Here is a 16809-nt window from a genome sequence, read left to right as displayed (position 1 = left end):
AAGTTACTGTGAAACGCCCCTAGTCGCCACATTCCTGTTCGAGTACACGGAGGGAGAATTCAGAATGTCCAATTTACCCAACAGCACATCTTTTGGGACTTTTGGGAGGAAACCGGAACACCCGGAGGAAACCCAAGCAGACATAAGGAGAATGTGCAGACTCCGCACAGACAGTGACCCAAGTCGGGAATCGAACCTGGGACCCTGGCGCTGTGAAGCAACAATTCTAACCACTGTGCTACCGTGCCGCTCCTGTGGGGAACTTTATCAAAAGCCTTTTGAAAATCCAAGTAAATGAAGTCCACCGACTCCCCTTTAGCAATTCTGTTAGTAACATCCTCAAAAAACTCCAACAGGTTCATCAAATAAGATTTCCCATTTATAAATCCATGTTGACTATGCCCAGTCAGATCATTATTATCCAAGTGTTCATATATCATATCCTTCATAATGGATTGTAGCATTTTTCCTATTATTGATGCAAGGCTAACCGGTCCATAATTCCCTGTTTTTTTTCTCTTTTTCTTAAATACTGTGGTGGCATTTTCTACTTTCCAATCTGCAGGAATCGTTCCAGAATCTATAGAATTTTGGAAGATGATAACCAATGCATTTACAATCTCCATGTCTATCTGTTTCAACACTCTGCAATCACATCCACGGGACTTATCAACCTTTAGTCCCATTAATTTCTCCATTACAGCCTTCTTACTAATTCTAATTTCGTTCAATTCCTCATTCTCCCTAGTTTCTTGGATCCCTAATTCTGCCATTTCTCTATTCCCCAATATAAATTCTGTAATGGACCCACATTATATTTAGCATACCCATAGAGGCTTTGACAGTCTTTTTATGCTTTATGCTAATTTATATTCATATTCTATTGAACCATAAGGCGCAGGAGCAGTAGTACGCCATTTGGCCCATTGAGTCTGCTTCACCATTCAATGAGATCATGACAGACCTGTTGTAATAATCTTCAACTCCACTTTCCTGCCTTATCCCCATAACGCTTAATTCACTTACTGATTAAAAATTGGTCTATCTGAACCTAGAACATACTTAATGACCCAGCCGCTACACCCCTTTGTAGTAAAGAATTCCACAGATTTCTTCTCAAGAGAAGAAATTCCTCCTTGTCTGTCTTATTCCCTGTTTCTTTATCAGTTTCTTGGTCCTCCTTTGCTAGATTCTAAAATGCTCCCAATCCTCAGGTTTACTACTGTTTTCGGCAACTTTATAGGCCTTTCTTTTTAATCTTATACAATCCTTAACTTCCTTTGTTAGCCACAGTGACTGACTTTCCTTTTTGGGTTTATGTGCCTTGAAGAAATGTATAGTTGCTGTAAACTATGTAATAATTCCATCTATAAGACTACCCATTGCTGATGCACCATCTAGCTTTTAATGTATTTCTTATGTATTTTCCCAATCCACCTCAGCTAATTTGCCCCTCATATAATTTCCTTTGTTCAAGTTCAACACCCCAGCTTCAGATTAAACTACAGCACAGAAAGAGGCCATTCAGCCCCCAATGATTATAAAATTAGAAAACAAAGACCTCATTGATGAGCAGAGTGAGATATTTTCATCCAAGTGTGCAGAAATTAAATAATCAGATTTGTACTGAAATGCATAGAGTCTGTAGTTCCAAGTGTTTGTTGGTATAGTTGCTTTAATATTTTTCTCTGAGCTGTTCAATTTTGAGTGTCAAGGTAAGGGACAGGTACTTGCAGTGAACAGTGGCATAGCATGTGGCATTTCAACAAACACAAAACTTCATGCTTCAAGAAATCATGGTGCAAATTTACCCTGGTCTCATCTACTCATCTCAATCCCAGTTGCTTCCAGGGTTTCTGAACAAGTGACATGATTAAAATCTAATGCAACCAAAACTCTCTTATGAACAGCAAATCCAATCTACTGTCAGCCAAGCAGAAGTGAAAAAAATATCAAACAGCTTCCCTGGAGGTACATCACTGCTATGTGCTTCATGCCACTGTGTCTAAGGTGAACTATAAGTGTCAATCATTATTAAGAATCCCCAAGGTGACAACTCCACTTTTCAAATCCCGTGCACAGTTTGATCGAAAGTAAAATCTTAAAGGTCAATGCAACTTGCTAAGGACATGATAAACAAAGAAAAAGCAGGACTGCTCTGCCATTTTCACAGACTTATTACTTACAATTCAAAAGACAGAGAAAAGTAAAACTTTTAACTTGCTTGAAAGATGTTGCACAGTTCCATCCACTGCCACTAACTTGCCAGTTTTCACTCCCAACCAACAAGTAAGTGTACAATTCCTATTTCACCAATAGTAAAAAACAGTTTAAACCACTGTATAAGGACACTCAGAAAAATAATCCAAGTATAGTTTCTTGCTTTCCCCCCCCCCCTATGTGACAGCTCTCCTGGAATTTCATATTCCTGTCAAACAATTACGTTCTTACCAAATTTCTAGTAGGAGCAACACAAATTTGGTGAGAAGATTCTATTGTGAGTGGCTGAATCACAATCTGATTCAGCTCCTCTGCCTTCCATAAAGATAGAATCAAGTAGTGCAATTCTTGCTAGAGAATCAAATATCTTCAAGCAAAAATAGTCAGCGAAACAAGGGAAATATAATTTGGGGAATTGATTCTGAAGATGGTCTACATTACATTTCAACTTATGAGTTTTCAGAAGGCTTTATATGCAGAAAAAACATGTTAGCTTGACTCAGCTGACAGCACTCATGCATCAGAGTTAAGAAGTTGTGGGCTCAAGCTCCACTCCAGTACAAAATCTAGGCTAAAAGCAGTATAGCACTGAGGGTGCCGCTTTCCTCTGGAGGAAATACTAAATTGAGGCCCTGTTGCACTGCTCAAATGCAAAAAATCTCATAGCGTGAGGTGAAGAAGAACAGGAAGTTCCAGTGTCCTAGCTTGCATTCTTCCCTGAACCCACATGATTAAAAACAGAGGATTTTTACCGGTCCTTTGCTGTTTTGTGGGATCATACTTTATGCAAAACAGCTCCTGCATTTATTTGTGCAAGAATAGTGGCAACATTATAAAAGCAATAAGTAAGACTGTGAAGCACTCTGGGACGTCCATGATATAAAATAGCAATTTCAGCTGTTTGCTCTTTCTAGCCACCACATAAAGAATGGAATATGTAACCCATTCTTAAACCCTACAGCTCAGACACTCCAACAAGAAACAATGCAAACACTAAAAGGCAGTTCAGATCCACCTTATACCATATGGAAAACATTATATCCTTCATTCTACATAGATCTCTGTTTAATCATTTAGTAACAGTATCGCTGTATCACATGCAAGAAAATTCCCATAATAGAGTGCTACACATCCTTTAGGTTATTGAAAAAAATACTGCAGTCTCATTTTTGAGGAAACTTAACAGTGTGTAATAATGCCCAGAACAGCCTAGTGCACCACGGTGAAGTGAATTGCTGAGAGGAAGTCAAATTCTCTGATTACATTCAAACTGGGAAAATATACTCAATGCAAATAGGAATTTCGGACATTTTATGGCTCAGTGAGAAATGCACATGGTGTTGCACTCGGCCTGAAGTCTAACAAAATCTAAGATTCATTCCCTGTCATGAGGTAGCAAATCTCAGCTATTGAAACAATGAACTTATTACATTTGCCACAGCATCTTCAAGTTAGGGAGGAAGTTAAGGAAACTGAAGAGAATTACCAGTGCTGGATCTTATCTGGTTGTCCCTAGGGGAAGGAGACAGAGGGTTGATTCCGCCTTCGATAATTTCCACAGAGGATAATATAATAGCTAATTGAATGAAGTACAGATGACCCTACTACCTGTGAGGTCATACCTAGTACGAGCCACCACCTTCAGGAGAAGGGGAACAGAGGGAGAACATCGTCGAGATAAATATGTACAGAACTGGTCGGTGGCATAGAGAAAAGAAGATTTGTGGAAGCAATACGGGTGAATTTAGAATGTAAAAGTAAAACAGAAAATGCAGGAAATACTCAATACATCAGGGAGCATCTGTGGAGGAGTGAAATGCTAACTCTGTTCTCGCTCCACAGATGCTGCTTGACTTGCTGCATCTTTCCAGCATTTTCTGCTTTTATTTCAGATTTCCTGCATCTGCAGTATTCTCCTTTTCAATTAGAATGTAAAGTCTTTGTTTTGTAAGCCAAGAGATAGAGTGTAAGCGACACAAAAACTATTATACAGTGCCACATTGTAAAACAATCAAATTTCAGTCGAAGACGTCAACAATATTTTTTGCTTTCACAAATCAAGCTGGAATAATGGTAAATATCTAGAGTGGAAGAACACAATGTGAGCAGATCAAGTTAAGGGGATCTGAGAGGCAAACCCTGGTAGTACACAGCAGTAAATGAGGCATGAGATTTACCCTTTGTTATCATTTAGTTATGGGTTATTGGAGATGTGAAAAGCGGGAGTAAGACTGAAAATATACAGAAGAGAACTGCTGAAATGCTGACCTTTGAATGCCTGTACCCTCACTTAGAATAGTTTATTTTTGGCTTCCCCCCTCATATCCAATTGTAATAAGGTTGCAGTATACATGACATTTTTTCATTAAAACCAGTCTAACCTTTTAAAAAGAACAGTTCATTTTGTTTTACTAAGTTCAAATAAATTTGCAGCAGATCTCAACCAATTTATCACTTTGCAGAGTTAATTTTCAAGTAGTAAAGCAAATCAAGAAACATTTTTAGCAAAGTAATAAAAATATTTACCTACAGAATATATGCATAAAATTATAATGGAACTTTAGGCCTGAAGTATTCCTGCAATTTCCAATGTACACTGGATTGCTAGAGATTTATATATTAAGGTTTTAAGAAAAGCAGATGCTTGGAGTTTGCTGTTGTACATTTTATTCACTAGTTTTATTTTTAAATGTTAAATTAGATTGGTATTACATTTCTGCCAGCGGACTTTGGGGACAAAATGCGGCACAGATGTGTTGATGCACGAACTACACAATAACAAAGGCGTTGGGACTTAACATATTTTTTATGTGATCCTGCAGGCATTTTTGTTCTAACCTATACATTTTTATGGGTTATTTTGCAAGTGGAAAGGTTTCAGAAGCCCATCTTTCCTTAGTTTTGATTACTTGCCTGAAGGTCTTTGACATTTGGAAAAGGAATGCCAATTGTAACCACTGCACGGGCATTATCATCAGTGAAATCAAGCCCTTCGCTGACTTTTCCCCTGCACACAGCTACCAAGAGAGCTCCACCTAAGAACAAAACAGTAAGAAAAAATCAAGGCATTGTACCAAAAGGAAGGTTAAAAGGGTAAAGATAAATCAGCTTGCAAAAGATTACTGAACATGGATAGCTAAACATTTTTGACTTGGGGCTACAAGATCCAGCACACTTCAGTCATTTTAGTCCATTATAGATGCAATTTGGTCTACACTAGTTTTGGTCATTGTACCACTTCCAATTTGTTTAACGATTTTTAATTTCTCTCAATCTAACCTCTCTCATTTCTGATACATGTGCATATGTGTGACATTGCATTTTTATGATATTTTCCCCCCTCACGTTTAGTGGTCAATATATTTGCTCTTTCTTTGACTCAAGAAAATCGTGATTAAATAACTCCTTATTACTCACAGCTTAAATTGTTAAATACATTTGGATTCAGAAAAGGTGTATCCTTGCGTAAAAGAAACTTAAACCACTGTTGTGACCAAACAAGGAGTTTATTATGTGGACCCAGTTCAGCCATTCTCACCTGTTCATAAATTGAGGTTAAATTGGTAGAAGAGAAGGTTTTGGAAAGTATCATAAAATTATGAATACGAGATATTAGAAGATGAGTGCACTTTCAAACTGCCCTTTTTATTTTTAAGGTAAAACAGAATGACCTGTATTGGACTCTGCCAGGCAACAGGCCAGGTTATGGTTACCAAGTGGGACAGTGGGCTCAGGTCAAGACTTACTGAAAGCGAAGTATCATAGTTCACACCCGAACACAAAGAGGGAGGCAGCTGTTATTGCTTTGTGCAGACTTCTAGACTCCCAGGAAGTCTGATTAAAATAAATAGCTCAAGACACAGAGAAAGAGAGAAAGATGCGAGCCCCAGAGAGAGAGAAAGAGAAACAGGAACAGCGGCTGCTGCAGTCAGCAGCGGGGAATGGGGTAATTTTTCTCCATTAGCGACCAGATTGCAGGTGGGAAGACGTTCTCTGGTCGAAGAGATGGGGCCGGTGGAAATTTAAGGATGTTGGCGGAAGAAAGAATCATGGATTGAGTGAGCCATGGCTGCAGGTAGGTTCGAGATTTCTCTGCTAAGGTAAAGGATTTTCAGAGATCACTAGTTGTTACAACTTACCAAAACAGGGAGGAGTGAGCCTGTTGGAAGCTTGGGAGTACCTTGAGTCTGTTTCCTGTAAAGACTGTAATTCTGCAGAGAGTGTGCAACATGATGAATATAGGAAATCGTCCTATTTTATATATCTTCAGTAATATCATTAAAACCTGGGTTAAGATTCATACAGACAGGATGACTTTTCGAGGTGTTAGAACGGGTTGTAAAAGTGAGGTAATCATTGATTATCTGGTGAAGTGATTTGCTAATAGATCTTGAGAACTATTTACTTGCTTACAGATATCAAGTATGGTTATGTTTGAAGGACCCCTGGAGTGTAGATAATTTATTAGGGGTACTGTGTTTAGTCCTGGCTAAACAAGTCAAGAGACACCTTGTAAGAAGAGACAAAAAGAATGCCTTGTGCTTTTTATACAGGTAATGTAGTTAATGAGCCAGGTCTGTCTGAAAAGTCAGTTGATCCTAGTACTCTCATCTGAACATATGTGTTTCAGTTTTGGTCCTGAAAGGTTCTCTCGCCAAAGAATCTGCATAGAGAAAAGCAAGTAGAAACCTGGCTGTTGACTTTATTTACGAGTGGTATTTGAAATATATCGGTTTGCTTAATTGGAATATAGTGGCAGGTTCAGGAAGTAAGATAATGTTTACTTAAGAACTGTTGTAACTGTTAACTGAAAAGCTATTTCTTTGTTGTTAATGTAGTTAATTCTGTGTTTAAATTAAAGTTTGTGTTAACATAAAAGATACCCATGGGACCGTTGTATCACTCCTGTGGTGCAGTAACATTTCCTCAGAGATTTGCAAATTAAATATAGTTGGATTCTTGTCCAGGATCCTAACAGCGTGAAGTTTAAATGTGACATGGAGGCTTTCAAGTATGTTTAAACTCTAATAAAGGATGTATTTTCTATAGGTTAAAGCAGCGTCTTTCAAACTTTCTTTCCCGGGACCCACTTTTGCCAACTGGCCAACATTTGAGACCAATGCCAGATGACTTTCGGGGACCCATGTCATGTGTCTGACATTTAATGTGACAGGTGAGCCTGTTTGGTCCTCACGATCTCACTCCAATCAGGTTTCATGTCTTGTAACCTGCTTACCCAGTTTCATTTAATAGCCTGCCTGCACCCTTCCATTGAATTTCAGGCTTCTTGCCACAAACCTCATCAAAGAGATCTAGGAGTACAGGTCCACAGATCACTGAAAGGGGCTACACAGGTGGAGAAGGTAGTCAAGAAGGCATACGGCATGCTTGCCTTCATTGGCCGGGGCATTGAGTATAAGAATTGGCAAGTCATGTTGCAGCTGTATAGAACCTTAGTTAGGCCACACTTGGAGTATAGTGTTCAATTCTGGTCGCCACACTACCAGAAGGATGTGGAGGCTTTAGAGAGGGTGCAGAAGAGATTTACCAGAATGTTGCCTGGTATGGAGGGCATAAGCTATGAGGAGCGATTAAATAAACTCGGTTTGTTCTCACTGGAACGAAGGAGGTTGAGGGGCGACCTGATAGAGGTATACAAAATTATGAGGGGCATAGACAGAGTGGATAGTCAGAGGCTTTTCCCCAGGGTAGAGGGGTCAATTACTAGGGGGCATAGGTTTAAGGTGAGAGGGGCAAAGTTTAGAGTAGATGTACGAGGCAAGTTTTTTACGCAGAGGGTAGTGGGTGCCTGGAACTCACTACCGGAAGAGGTAGTGGAGGCAGGGACGATAGGGACATTTAAGGGGCATCTTGACAAATATATGAATAGGATGGGAATAGAAGGATACGGACCCAGGAAGTGTAGAAGATTGTAGTTTAGTCGGGCAGTATGGTCGGCACGGGCTTGGAGGGCCGAAGGGCCTGTTCCTGTGCTGTACATTTCTTTGTTCTTTGTTCTTTGTAGTATTGGTTGCTGCCACTGTGCCAACAAATGCCAACTCACCTTGAACCTCCATCCACTTGTCCCAGCCTCAGGCCTCTCCATTTGAACCATTTTCCAACATTGTGGTCAGTTGTGCCCACCATCTGCACCTTATTTTGCATTCACTTCGAAAATACAGATATTCTGGCTCCGATGCCAAAGAACCACTATTGTTTTATGGATGAATTTGGAAGCTCACAGAATGATCTGCATGCATGTTTCATTTCTTTCTGTTTTTTTAATTTTTAATTTCTCAAGCAGAGCCTAAAAGTTTTAAGGTGGCATTTGACTGTAGGTCAGGTGTTTTGTAATATTAATCAAAATAAATCTGCATATATTGTACACTCTGATAGGCACTTGGCACACAATCTGAACATGTGCATTGTGGTAAGATTCCATTAGAAGTTCTGGGCCCAAATCACAACCCAAGCCGATATCAACTTTTTTTTTTGTGTCTTGTGTTTATTCCACTCTTGCTTTTAATAGCGATTTTCGATTGTAAACATAATGATATGAAACATGATGGGGTGCAGTTTGGGGGATGGGTACCATATTTGTTTTTGTTTGTTTTCTTTTGTTGCTTATTTTATGAAAATTTTGAAAATGGGGACAATAAAAAGATTTTTTTTTAAAATGATATGCAACACGGTTTGGGGCTTGGCCAGAGAGAGAGAGGTACAGCTAGCAGAAAGCATTTGGAACCTGTTACAATAGTTTCCATGACACCTGGGCAGCAATAAAATAACGAGATTGCTCATCACTCATCCGGCACTGCACACATTTCTCAGAAATGATTTTTCTGTGATCCCAGATGCATGATATGCTTTGTAGGGCAGCATGGTAGCACAGTGGTTAGCAATGTTGCTTCACAGCACTAGGATCCCAGGTTTGATTCCCGGCTTGGGTCACTGTCTGTGCGAAGTCTGCACGTTCTCCCTGTGTCTGCCTGGGTTTCCTCCGGGTGCTCCGGTTTCCTCCCACAAGTCCCGAAAGACATGCTGTTAGGTAATTTGGACATTTTGAATTCTTCCTCTGTGTGCCCGAACAGGGCCGGAATGTGTCGACTTGGGGCTTTTCACAGTAACTTCATTGCAGTGTTAATATAAGCCTACTTGTGACACTAATAAAGATTACTATTATTAACTTCATGTAGTGCTTTCATTCTTAATTCTGGCAGGGTTTTAAACAGCCCTTAACACTATAGCACATCTTTCCCATGTTCCTCATGGAGGAATAGTCATTTAAATCGGTAGTTAGTTGTCAAAAATTCATCGACACTTCATAGAATTTACAGTGCAGAAGGAGGCCATTTGGCCCATCGAGTCTGCACCAGCTCTTGGAAAGAGCACCCTACCCAAGGTCCACACGTCCACCCTATCCCCATAACCCAGTAACCCCACCCAACACTAAGGGCAATTTAGCTTGGCCAATCCACCTAACCTGCACATCTTTGGACTGTGGGAGGAAACCAGAGCACCCAGGAGGAAACCCACGCACACACGGGGAGAACGTGCAGACTCCGCACAGGCAGTGACCCAAGCCGGAATCGAACCTGGGACCCTGGAACTGTGAAGCAACTGTGCTAACCACAATGCTACCATGCTGCCCAAATAGACTAGCCCCTTCAGTCTATTCTCCTGGCCCCTTGCCTGCACTACAAACATCTCACTCTTGGCCATATTTAATTTGTACCCTAAGAACCGGCCGAACTTCCTCAATGTTTCCAGTGACTTGAACAGATTTCTGGCCCATGTCCCTTAAATATAACCACCACTTAACATTGCAGATAGCTTAAAAATTATAATGTGCTTTAGATGGGAATGATTATAAGCGCCAGTTTAGCTGTGGGGATTCAATATAACTTGTGTTGATATTATTATCCATTGTTGGAACGGCTTTGCATCGTAATACCCTAGCATTGACTCGGGGAAACTTATATAGAGCTTTCAGGAAAAAAGTGTATTTTGTTTCAAAATGGTATGAATTGCTTTGTTATCTGCCAGGCAAATGCTGGCAGAAGTAGTGCTTGCTCTATTAGAAATGAAGCGCCGAGGGCAAGATATCCCGATACTAAGAACAGGACGCAAAATCCATCCGTTACAAAGCTATTTCAGTCCGTGGCGGAAACCCCGTGACCCTTAGCTCCGCAACCCTTCTGACACCCACCCACGACCCACCTGCCGGTCAAGACCCACACTTTGAAAAACCCTGGTTCGAAGTATTAGTTATCTTTCCTGCAGTTTAACGCATTAGTTCCCTAATCAGTAACATTAAGTCAAATTTAATGTTAATTTGTATGTTGTCTTAAAACTCGAAACCGTGGCATGAGATTCCTTTAAATTGGTCACTGGGAATTCAAATCATTTTTTTAAGTCATCAGTCTCTACAGTGATCAAAGCACCATAACTAGCTGTGGTTCTACTTAATAATTAACTAATCGTTCGGTGTAGAACTCCTGACACCCGATCTGATTCAATGGATAACATTTCTTGATATACAATACTTTTCCCACCCACATTAACATTAGTGGTAAAACATAATTTTTAACATAATTTATATATTAGCAGCTAAATGAACACAGCCAAAAAATCACTCCTACATTTCTGAGTGTGTGTTCAAACTTCATCTTGACATGGACTTACAATGTCTGACTTCTGCTTATGAATTTGGGATTTAATTTGAGCTTTAATCCACACGGACGAATTGTATTTCAGTCCAATTGTAAAGAGGCAAACATTTTTGAAGACTCAAAATGACTCATATTTTCACTCGGATGTACCTCTGTCCTTTATAACATTATAGTAGGACTGCAGCAATTGATCAAAGTCACTTTTGTCGCCTCCTTTTGCCTCAACAACAACGGCTTTGATCTCCTCCAGCTTTTCCCACAATCCTGTGAGCATCCAACGATTTTGTAGCTTGTCCAGCATCTGCAAAAAGGGGCAAGATCAGAAATGTTGTCTCAAAGGTAACGTTAAAACATATAATAGCAATAAACCAGTTGTGGAAACCAGCAGTATGTTTTTACTACTAAAAGATTCACCAAGGCTCATACTACAACAAATCAACAAAATTGAAAGAATTGAAGGGTGGAGGAGGTAAATCAAAAGTGTTTGCCACACATGGGTTTTAGATTCCCGTAGATTTTAGGCAGGAGTGAAAAATCATGATATAAACTCCACATGGTGAGTGCTAATTCCTCAGTAGAAACATATTTGTTCGAATAACAGGCGCACATTCTCCTGTGTTGTCCTTCACACCATCTGAACTGGTGATTTGGATAATGAGAGAAAACGCAAGGCATAGTCCCAGAAAAAGGACTGCAGCCTTTAGCGAGTGAGTCAACCTAATCAGCTTCTTCACAGGCAGAAGACAGAGAATCAGTTATTTTACCAAGCCATTTTTTCCCTTATTCTTTCATGGGATGTGTGCATCGCTAACAAGACCAATATTTGTTCCCCATCTCGAATTGTCCTTGAACTGAGTGGCTTGGTATGCTATTTCTGAAAGTAGTTAAGAGTCAACCACACTGCTGAGAGCCTGGAGTTGTATAGGCAAGATTGCATTAGGATGGCAGATTTCTTTCCCGAAAGGATATTATAGGACCAGATGGGTTTTTACAACAATTGACGAGTTGCCATGGTCACCATTTTGAGGACTAGCTTTTTATAGTTTCAGATTGAATAAGTGAATTTAAACTCCACCAACTGCTATTTGTCCAGAGCTTTTTAATGACTCAGGGCAAAAATTACTTTCAAAATTTTAAATGTATGTGAAATTACTTTCAAAATCATTAATGACCTAATTCTATATAGTAGTTGACATTGCATGATCTTGTACTTGGGGAATCAAGACCAGTGTAACCTTCAGATGAAATGGGATTACACAACAAGAAACAGAGCATGTAGACATTATTTACTTTTTAATGTTGTACATTCAGTTTATTTAATTCATAAATGTTTACATCCATATTTAAATTAGAAACTGCCTTTGTGAGATTGTCATTGTAAGGACCCTTCCTGTTGATTTCCTTAGTTCCTATTTATTCTATCTTTATCACCTATGGTCTATGTATCATTAATGGAGACATATCTTAAAGTCGAGCAGACGAAGTAAGGAACTTCAAGTGTCAAAATACTACACTATGTTATAAGGTTTTGTATTTGGGGCAGAAGGCCCCCAAGACATTGGAGGGGTTTGTTTTGATTGGTTGGCTGGTGGCCAATGGATTGGCCAAGGACAGTATTCTTCCCAGCAACGAACAGCGATTGGTTCCGGTCAGGTGGATTTGTTTGGAGAACCCGGGAGAAGCTACTGACCCTCGAGGTGGAAGCAGATCTCTCTCACTCAGCTCTGCTGCCTACTGTCTGGAGGCAGAAGCATCTAGACCCTGAAAAAAGAAGCTGTCTCTCTCTCTCTCTTGAATGCTGGCTGTCTGCTAGTTCTGTGGGTCTACATTGAAAACCATTACAAGCTGAAAAAAAAAGACAACATACATCTGAAAGCCGAGTCAGAAGAAGAAACTAACTGGAAGACGTCCACCTGAAACAAAGACTCTTATCCTTTTACTTTCATCATCCCCCCCCCCCTTCATCCTCTTGTGCTTGCTTGTCTGTGTGTGCATGTGGGGGGGAGGTTAGAGATTATATAGTAGGTAACCAGTTGTAATTGTTGCCCATTTAATTATAGTTACTGTTAATAATAAAAAGAAAATTGAGTCTAATTTTACAAACCTGGTGATTGTAGTTATTGGGCAGCCAATGACCTTGGGTGTTTTAAAATAAAACGTCATTTCAAGTGTATTGCAACTCTGGGTCAAGTAGGGCTGGAATTGACTGCACACTGGCCCAGGCTGTCATAACATCATGATGTAATTACTTATCAAGTAATTATCAAGTGGTCAAAGTGCAAAATCTTTAACAATTATTGATTACAATTATGGAGCTAAGTTTACCCAGGCAGCTTCCATTATGGATGTGATGATGTGGAGATGTCAGCGTTGGACTGGGGTGGGCACAGTAAGAAGTCGTACAACACCAGGTTAAAGTCCGACAGGTTTGTTTGGAATCACTAGCTTTCGGAGCACGGCTCCTTCCTCACATGTGACTCATCGGGGCCGCGCAGTCCGAGGCCCGGGGAAATGCAGTCCGAGGGTCGGGAGAGCACAGTTGGAGAGTCTGGGCATGCCGTCGGAGGGTCGTTTGAAGTCCAATTTCAGGCAACTCATACATAAGACAACCTCCCACTACTTTCCACCCTACTGCTTCTATAATCTACAGGTATGACAAAACTACAACAGTACCACAGGCCTACTTTTAACATCGACATTGATAATGTCAATAAGCTACAAGGAAAACGGCCCTTGATCTAAACTTTATGTTAATATCTGAGGCTGCCACCACAATTGCCCTTTCAACTCTCAGCATGCCATTTCACCTCACCTAACAGAGAGATTTATTCCAAAATCTAAATTTGATTTACTGTCTTCATTTACAAGGCTCTTGGTTAGAAGGATGATTTTTGTTCTGAAGATTCAATTTGTGTCAGACGTGGTTCAGTTGTCAGCAGTCTCACCTACCAGAACGTTCTGGTTCAAGACCCACTCCAGGTCGTGAGCTCAAAAATCAAGCCTGACATTCCAGTGCGTACTGCACTATAGGAGGTGCTGTCTTTTGGATGAGGCATAAAAGATCTCATGGCAGTATTCAAGAAGAGCAGGGGAGTTAGCCCCAGTATTTTATCCAATATTTCTTCCTCAATCAACATCACAAAAACAAATTAATAGGCCGTAATGTCCTCAGAGAGGCAATCATCGTCAGATTGCCACTCCATGCCAAATTACTGACATGAAATTTCTTCCTTGCCTGACATTCTGACTTGGATCTTGCAAGATCCAGCCAGGGCCGCAGTACAAAGTCGAAATTCCCCACTGCAACAGTGACTACACGCCAAAAATACTTAATTGGCTGTAAAGTGCTTTGAGATACTTTGTGAAAAGAATTATAGAAATGCAATCTTTTATTTTTATTAATTAAAATAATTTAATGGCAGTCATCCCCTCCCCTATTATATTGGTATTTAGTGGTGATATGGAACAGTCAGCACACATTAAAATCAAAACTACACTCTGGAAGAATATCCAATAAGTCATCTAAGCTCCCCAGAGAGTGAGAAACTTGATTTTAATGTGTCCTGACTGCTTCGTGCACTGTCACCACAGTACACCTACAAAATCAAGAACAGAAAACTGGAAAATAATTTTAATCATTGGAACTAAAACAAATTATTTTATTTCAGCAAAGTGACGTCTCTGTTTTAAAAAAATGCAAAGTTAGATCATCTATTAAACACACTCGTACACTGCGGAGAGTGGCAGATGAGGAATTGAATGGGGCAATGGAATACCTGTGGAAGATCAGTCAGTTGTGGTAAGACAGGACTGGTGCTGTTGAGTTTTGAACAGACAGGATAGTGGAAGGTGAATGGGCTCCTCTAAAGTAAACCATAGTAACATCCAGCACAATGATTCACATATAAGATAACCTCTACTCCCCACCATTTTTGATTCTTAGTGGCCATAAGTTTCCCCAGAGGATTATTTTCTATTGATAACATTTCAAGCAACAGTTTTCTGGCAAGTCAAAGATAACTGGTGAATTTACTAAGATTTTATTAAAATTATAAATGTGTTTTTCTTTTTTCCAGCTTGAAAAAAAAGATGTACATTTTACATGCTCACACAAACTTCTTCAAAAACGGATGCAATCAGGATTCTAATCACAAGTGGATGCTGGAACTTGAGCTAACAAAACATTTTATAAAAAAGTTAGAAGCAAATGGTCCCACATTCTTGAGAAAGAAACTTAATATTATGCTACATGACAACTAAATAGCTCACATCCAATGAATTTTTTGGTGTGAAATCTATGTTATGAATAACCATGACAACTAACCAACACCCAGCAAAATTCCACAAACAGCAAATATGTTCAATGACCAGTTAATTTGTTTTTGGTGGAGTTGGCTTAGCAACAAATCTTGGGAATAGACATTAACTCTTTGTCCTTCAAAAAGGTGCAATGGGATCATTTACATCCACCTGAACAGGTAAGCAGGATCTCCATTTAACAGGCAGCATTTTGGGCAAAGCAACATTCCCCTGCATTACATTGAAGTGTCAGCCTAGGTGTTCAGTCTTGAAGCAGCCTCTGCCCCACAACTTCTCAATAGGGAAGAATGCATCCAATTGAGCGAAGCTGACAAGTAGGCAACAAACTACATCTCTAAATGGATCTAAAATATTCTTTGTGTCTCATGATAATGTTGGTGAATCTGGTTTACTAACAGGGTAGTTTTTTTCTTAGTTACAATGCAGAAAATGTCCAAGTCGGAGAAAATGTCAATGTTTCATAGTATCTTCAGTGAAAAGCACAAGATCTAACCAATGTGTTGTTTTCATTCAACCTGAAAAATAACTGTTTTATTTCTCTGCAACATGCGCAACTTAAACCGGAAATTTTAACTCAAATGCTTGAATATTTAAGGAACAAATTTAATCATAACAAAGCATTGGTTACTTGAATTCAACATATCTAAATCTTCAGTGCCCATTTACCTACACTCAATGTCATTATACGTAACATTTTAAAGCTTCAAGACATGAAACCATTTGCTTTAATGTATAAACAGCCTATTTTATATTGTACGGTCCAGTATGTTATTTCGATATCCAAGATGTTAGTAGCTCAATAAATTTATAATGTAAATATTATTTATGCCTATTAGAGCTGAAGGACATCGATGCTAGGGAATACACCAATTTTCACACTTAAGTTAAAGCTATTTGGCAGCCTAGACAAAAGAAAATCAAATAAAAAGTTGTGTTGAAGGTTAAACTGTATGTATGCTCATGTATGTATGTGGTGGCCTATTCCTGCTCCTAATTCATATGTTTGTATGCAATATAGAATGTAAAAAAACTAATAAACTGGGGGAACTTGGCTGACCGTTTGTATGGAGTTTGCACTTTCTCCCCGTGTCTGTGTGAGTTTCCTCCAGGTGCTCCGGTTTCTCCCACATTCCAAAGATGTGCAAATTAGGTGATCATGCTAAATTGCCCCTTACTGTTCAAAGATATGCAAGTTTGATGGGGTTACGGGGATAGGGCGGGGCAGTGGGTCCAGGTAGGGTTCTCTTTCGGAGGGTTGCTGCAGTCTCAATGGCTAAATGGCTTCCTTCTGCACTGTAGGAATGCTATAGTTCTAATTGGAAGCATTACTTTAAGGGAGATTTAGACATAATAGAATTAACATATATCAAGCTGTAAACTGGTCAAGAATGGAACAATTTTGTGCCACTACATATTGGAAGGATATAAAATATATAGAGGTTAATGGTAATTACTGTCCAAAAAAGGTTAGCTGGGATTACTGGGTTAGGGTGGAGGTGTGGGCTTAAGTAGGGTGCTCTTTCCAAGAGCTGGTGCAGACTCGATGGGCCAAATGGCCTCCTTCTGCACTGTAAATTCTGTGTGTTATGTGAGAGTA

General features: G+C 39.6%; 1 protein-coding gene and 1 long non-coding RNA gene across 3 annotated transcripts in view; one reads left to right on the top strand and one right to left on the bottom strand.

Moving 5' to 3' along the window:
- The window catches only part of brip1 (BRCA1 interacting helicase 1), a 329036-nt gene that overhangs the window by 106302 nt on the left and 205925 nt on the right, over positions 1-16809 (bottom strand). For both annotated transcript variants that reach the window (XM_072469931.1, XM_072469933.1), the window contains exons 15-16: positions 11043-11193; positions 5134-5255 (exon numbers count right to left, since the gene is read on the bottom strand). In XM_072469931.1, the coding sequence (XP_072326032.1) occupies positions 5134-5255; positions 11043-11193 (273 nt within the window). The remainder of the gene's footprint in view (positions 1-5133; positions 5256-11042; positions 11194-16809) is intronic.
- LOC140386978 (uncharacterized) overlaps positions 1-16809 on the top strand; it is a 129545-nt gene that overhangs the window by 13794 nt on the left and 98942 nt on the right. The window lies entirely within an intron of this gene.

The sequence above is a fragment of the Scyliorhinus torazame genome, chromosome 12 (assembly GCF_047496885.1).
Source record: "Scyliorhinus torazame isolate Kashiwa2021f chromosome 12, sScyTor2.1, whole genome shotgun sequence".
Classification (NCBI taxonomy): domain Eukaryota; kingdom Metazoa; phylum Chordata; class Chondrichthyes; order Carcharhiniformes; family Scyliorhinidae; genus Scyliorhinus; species Scyliorhinus torazame.
This window is presented reverse-complemented; position numbering and strand designations above follow the sequence as displayed.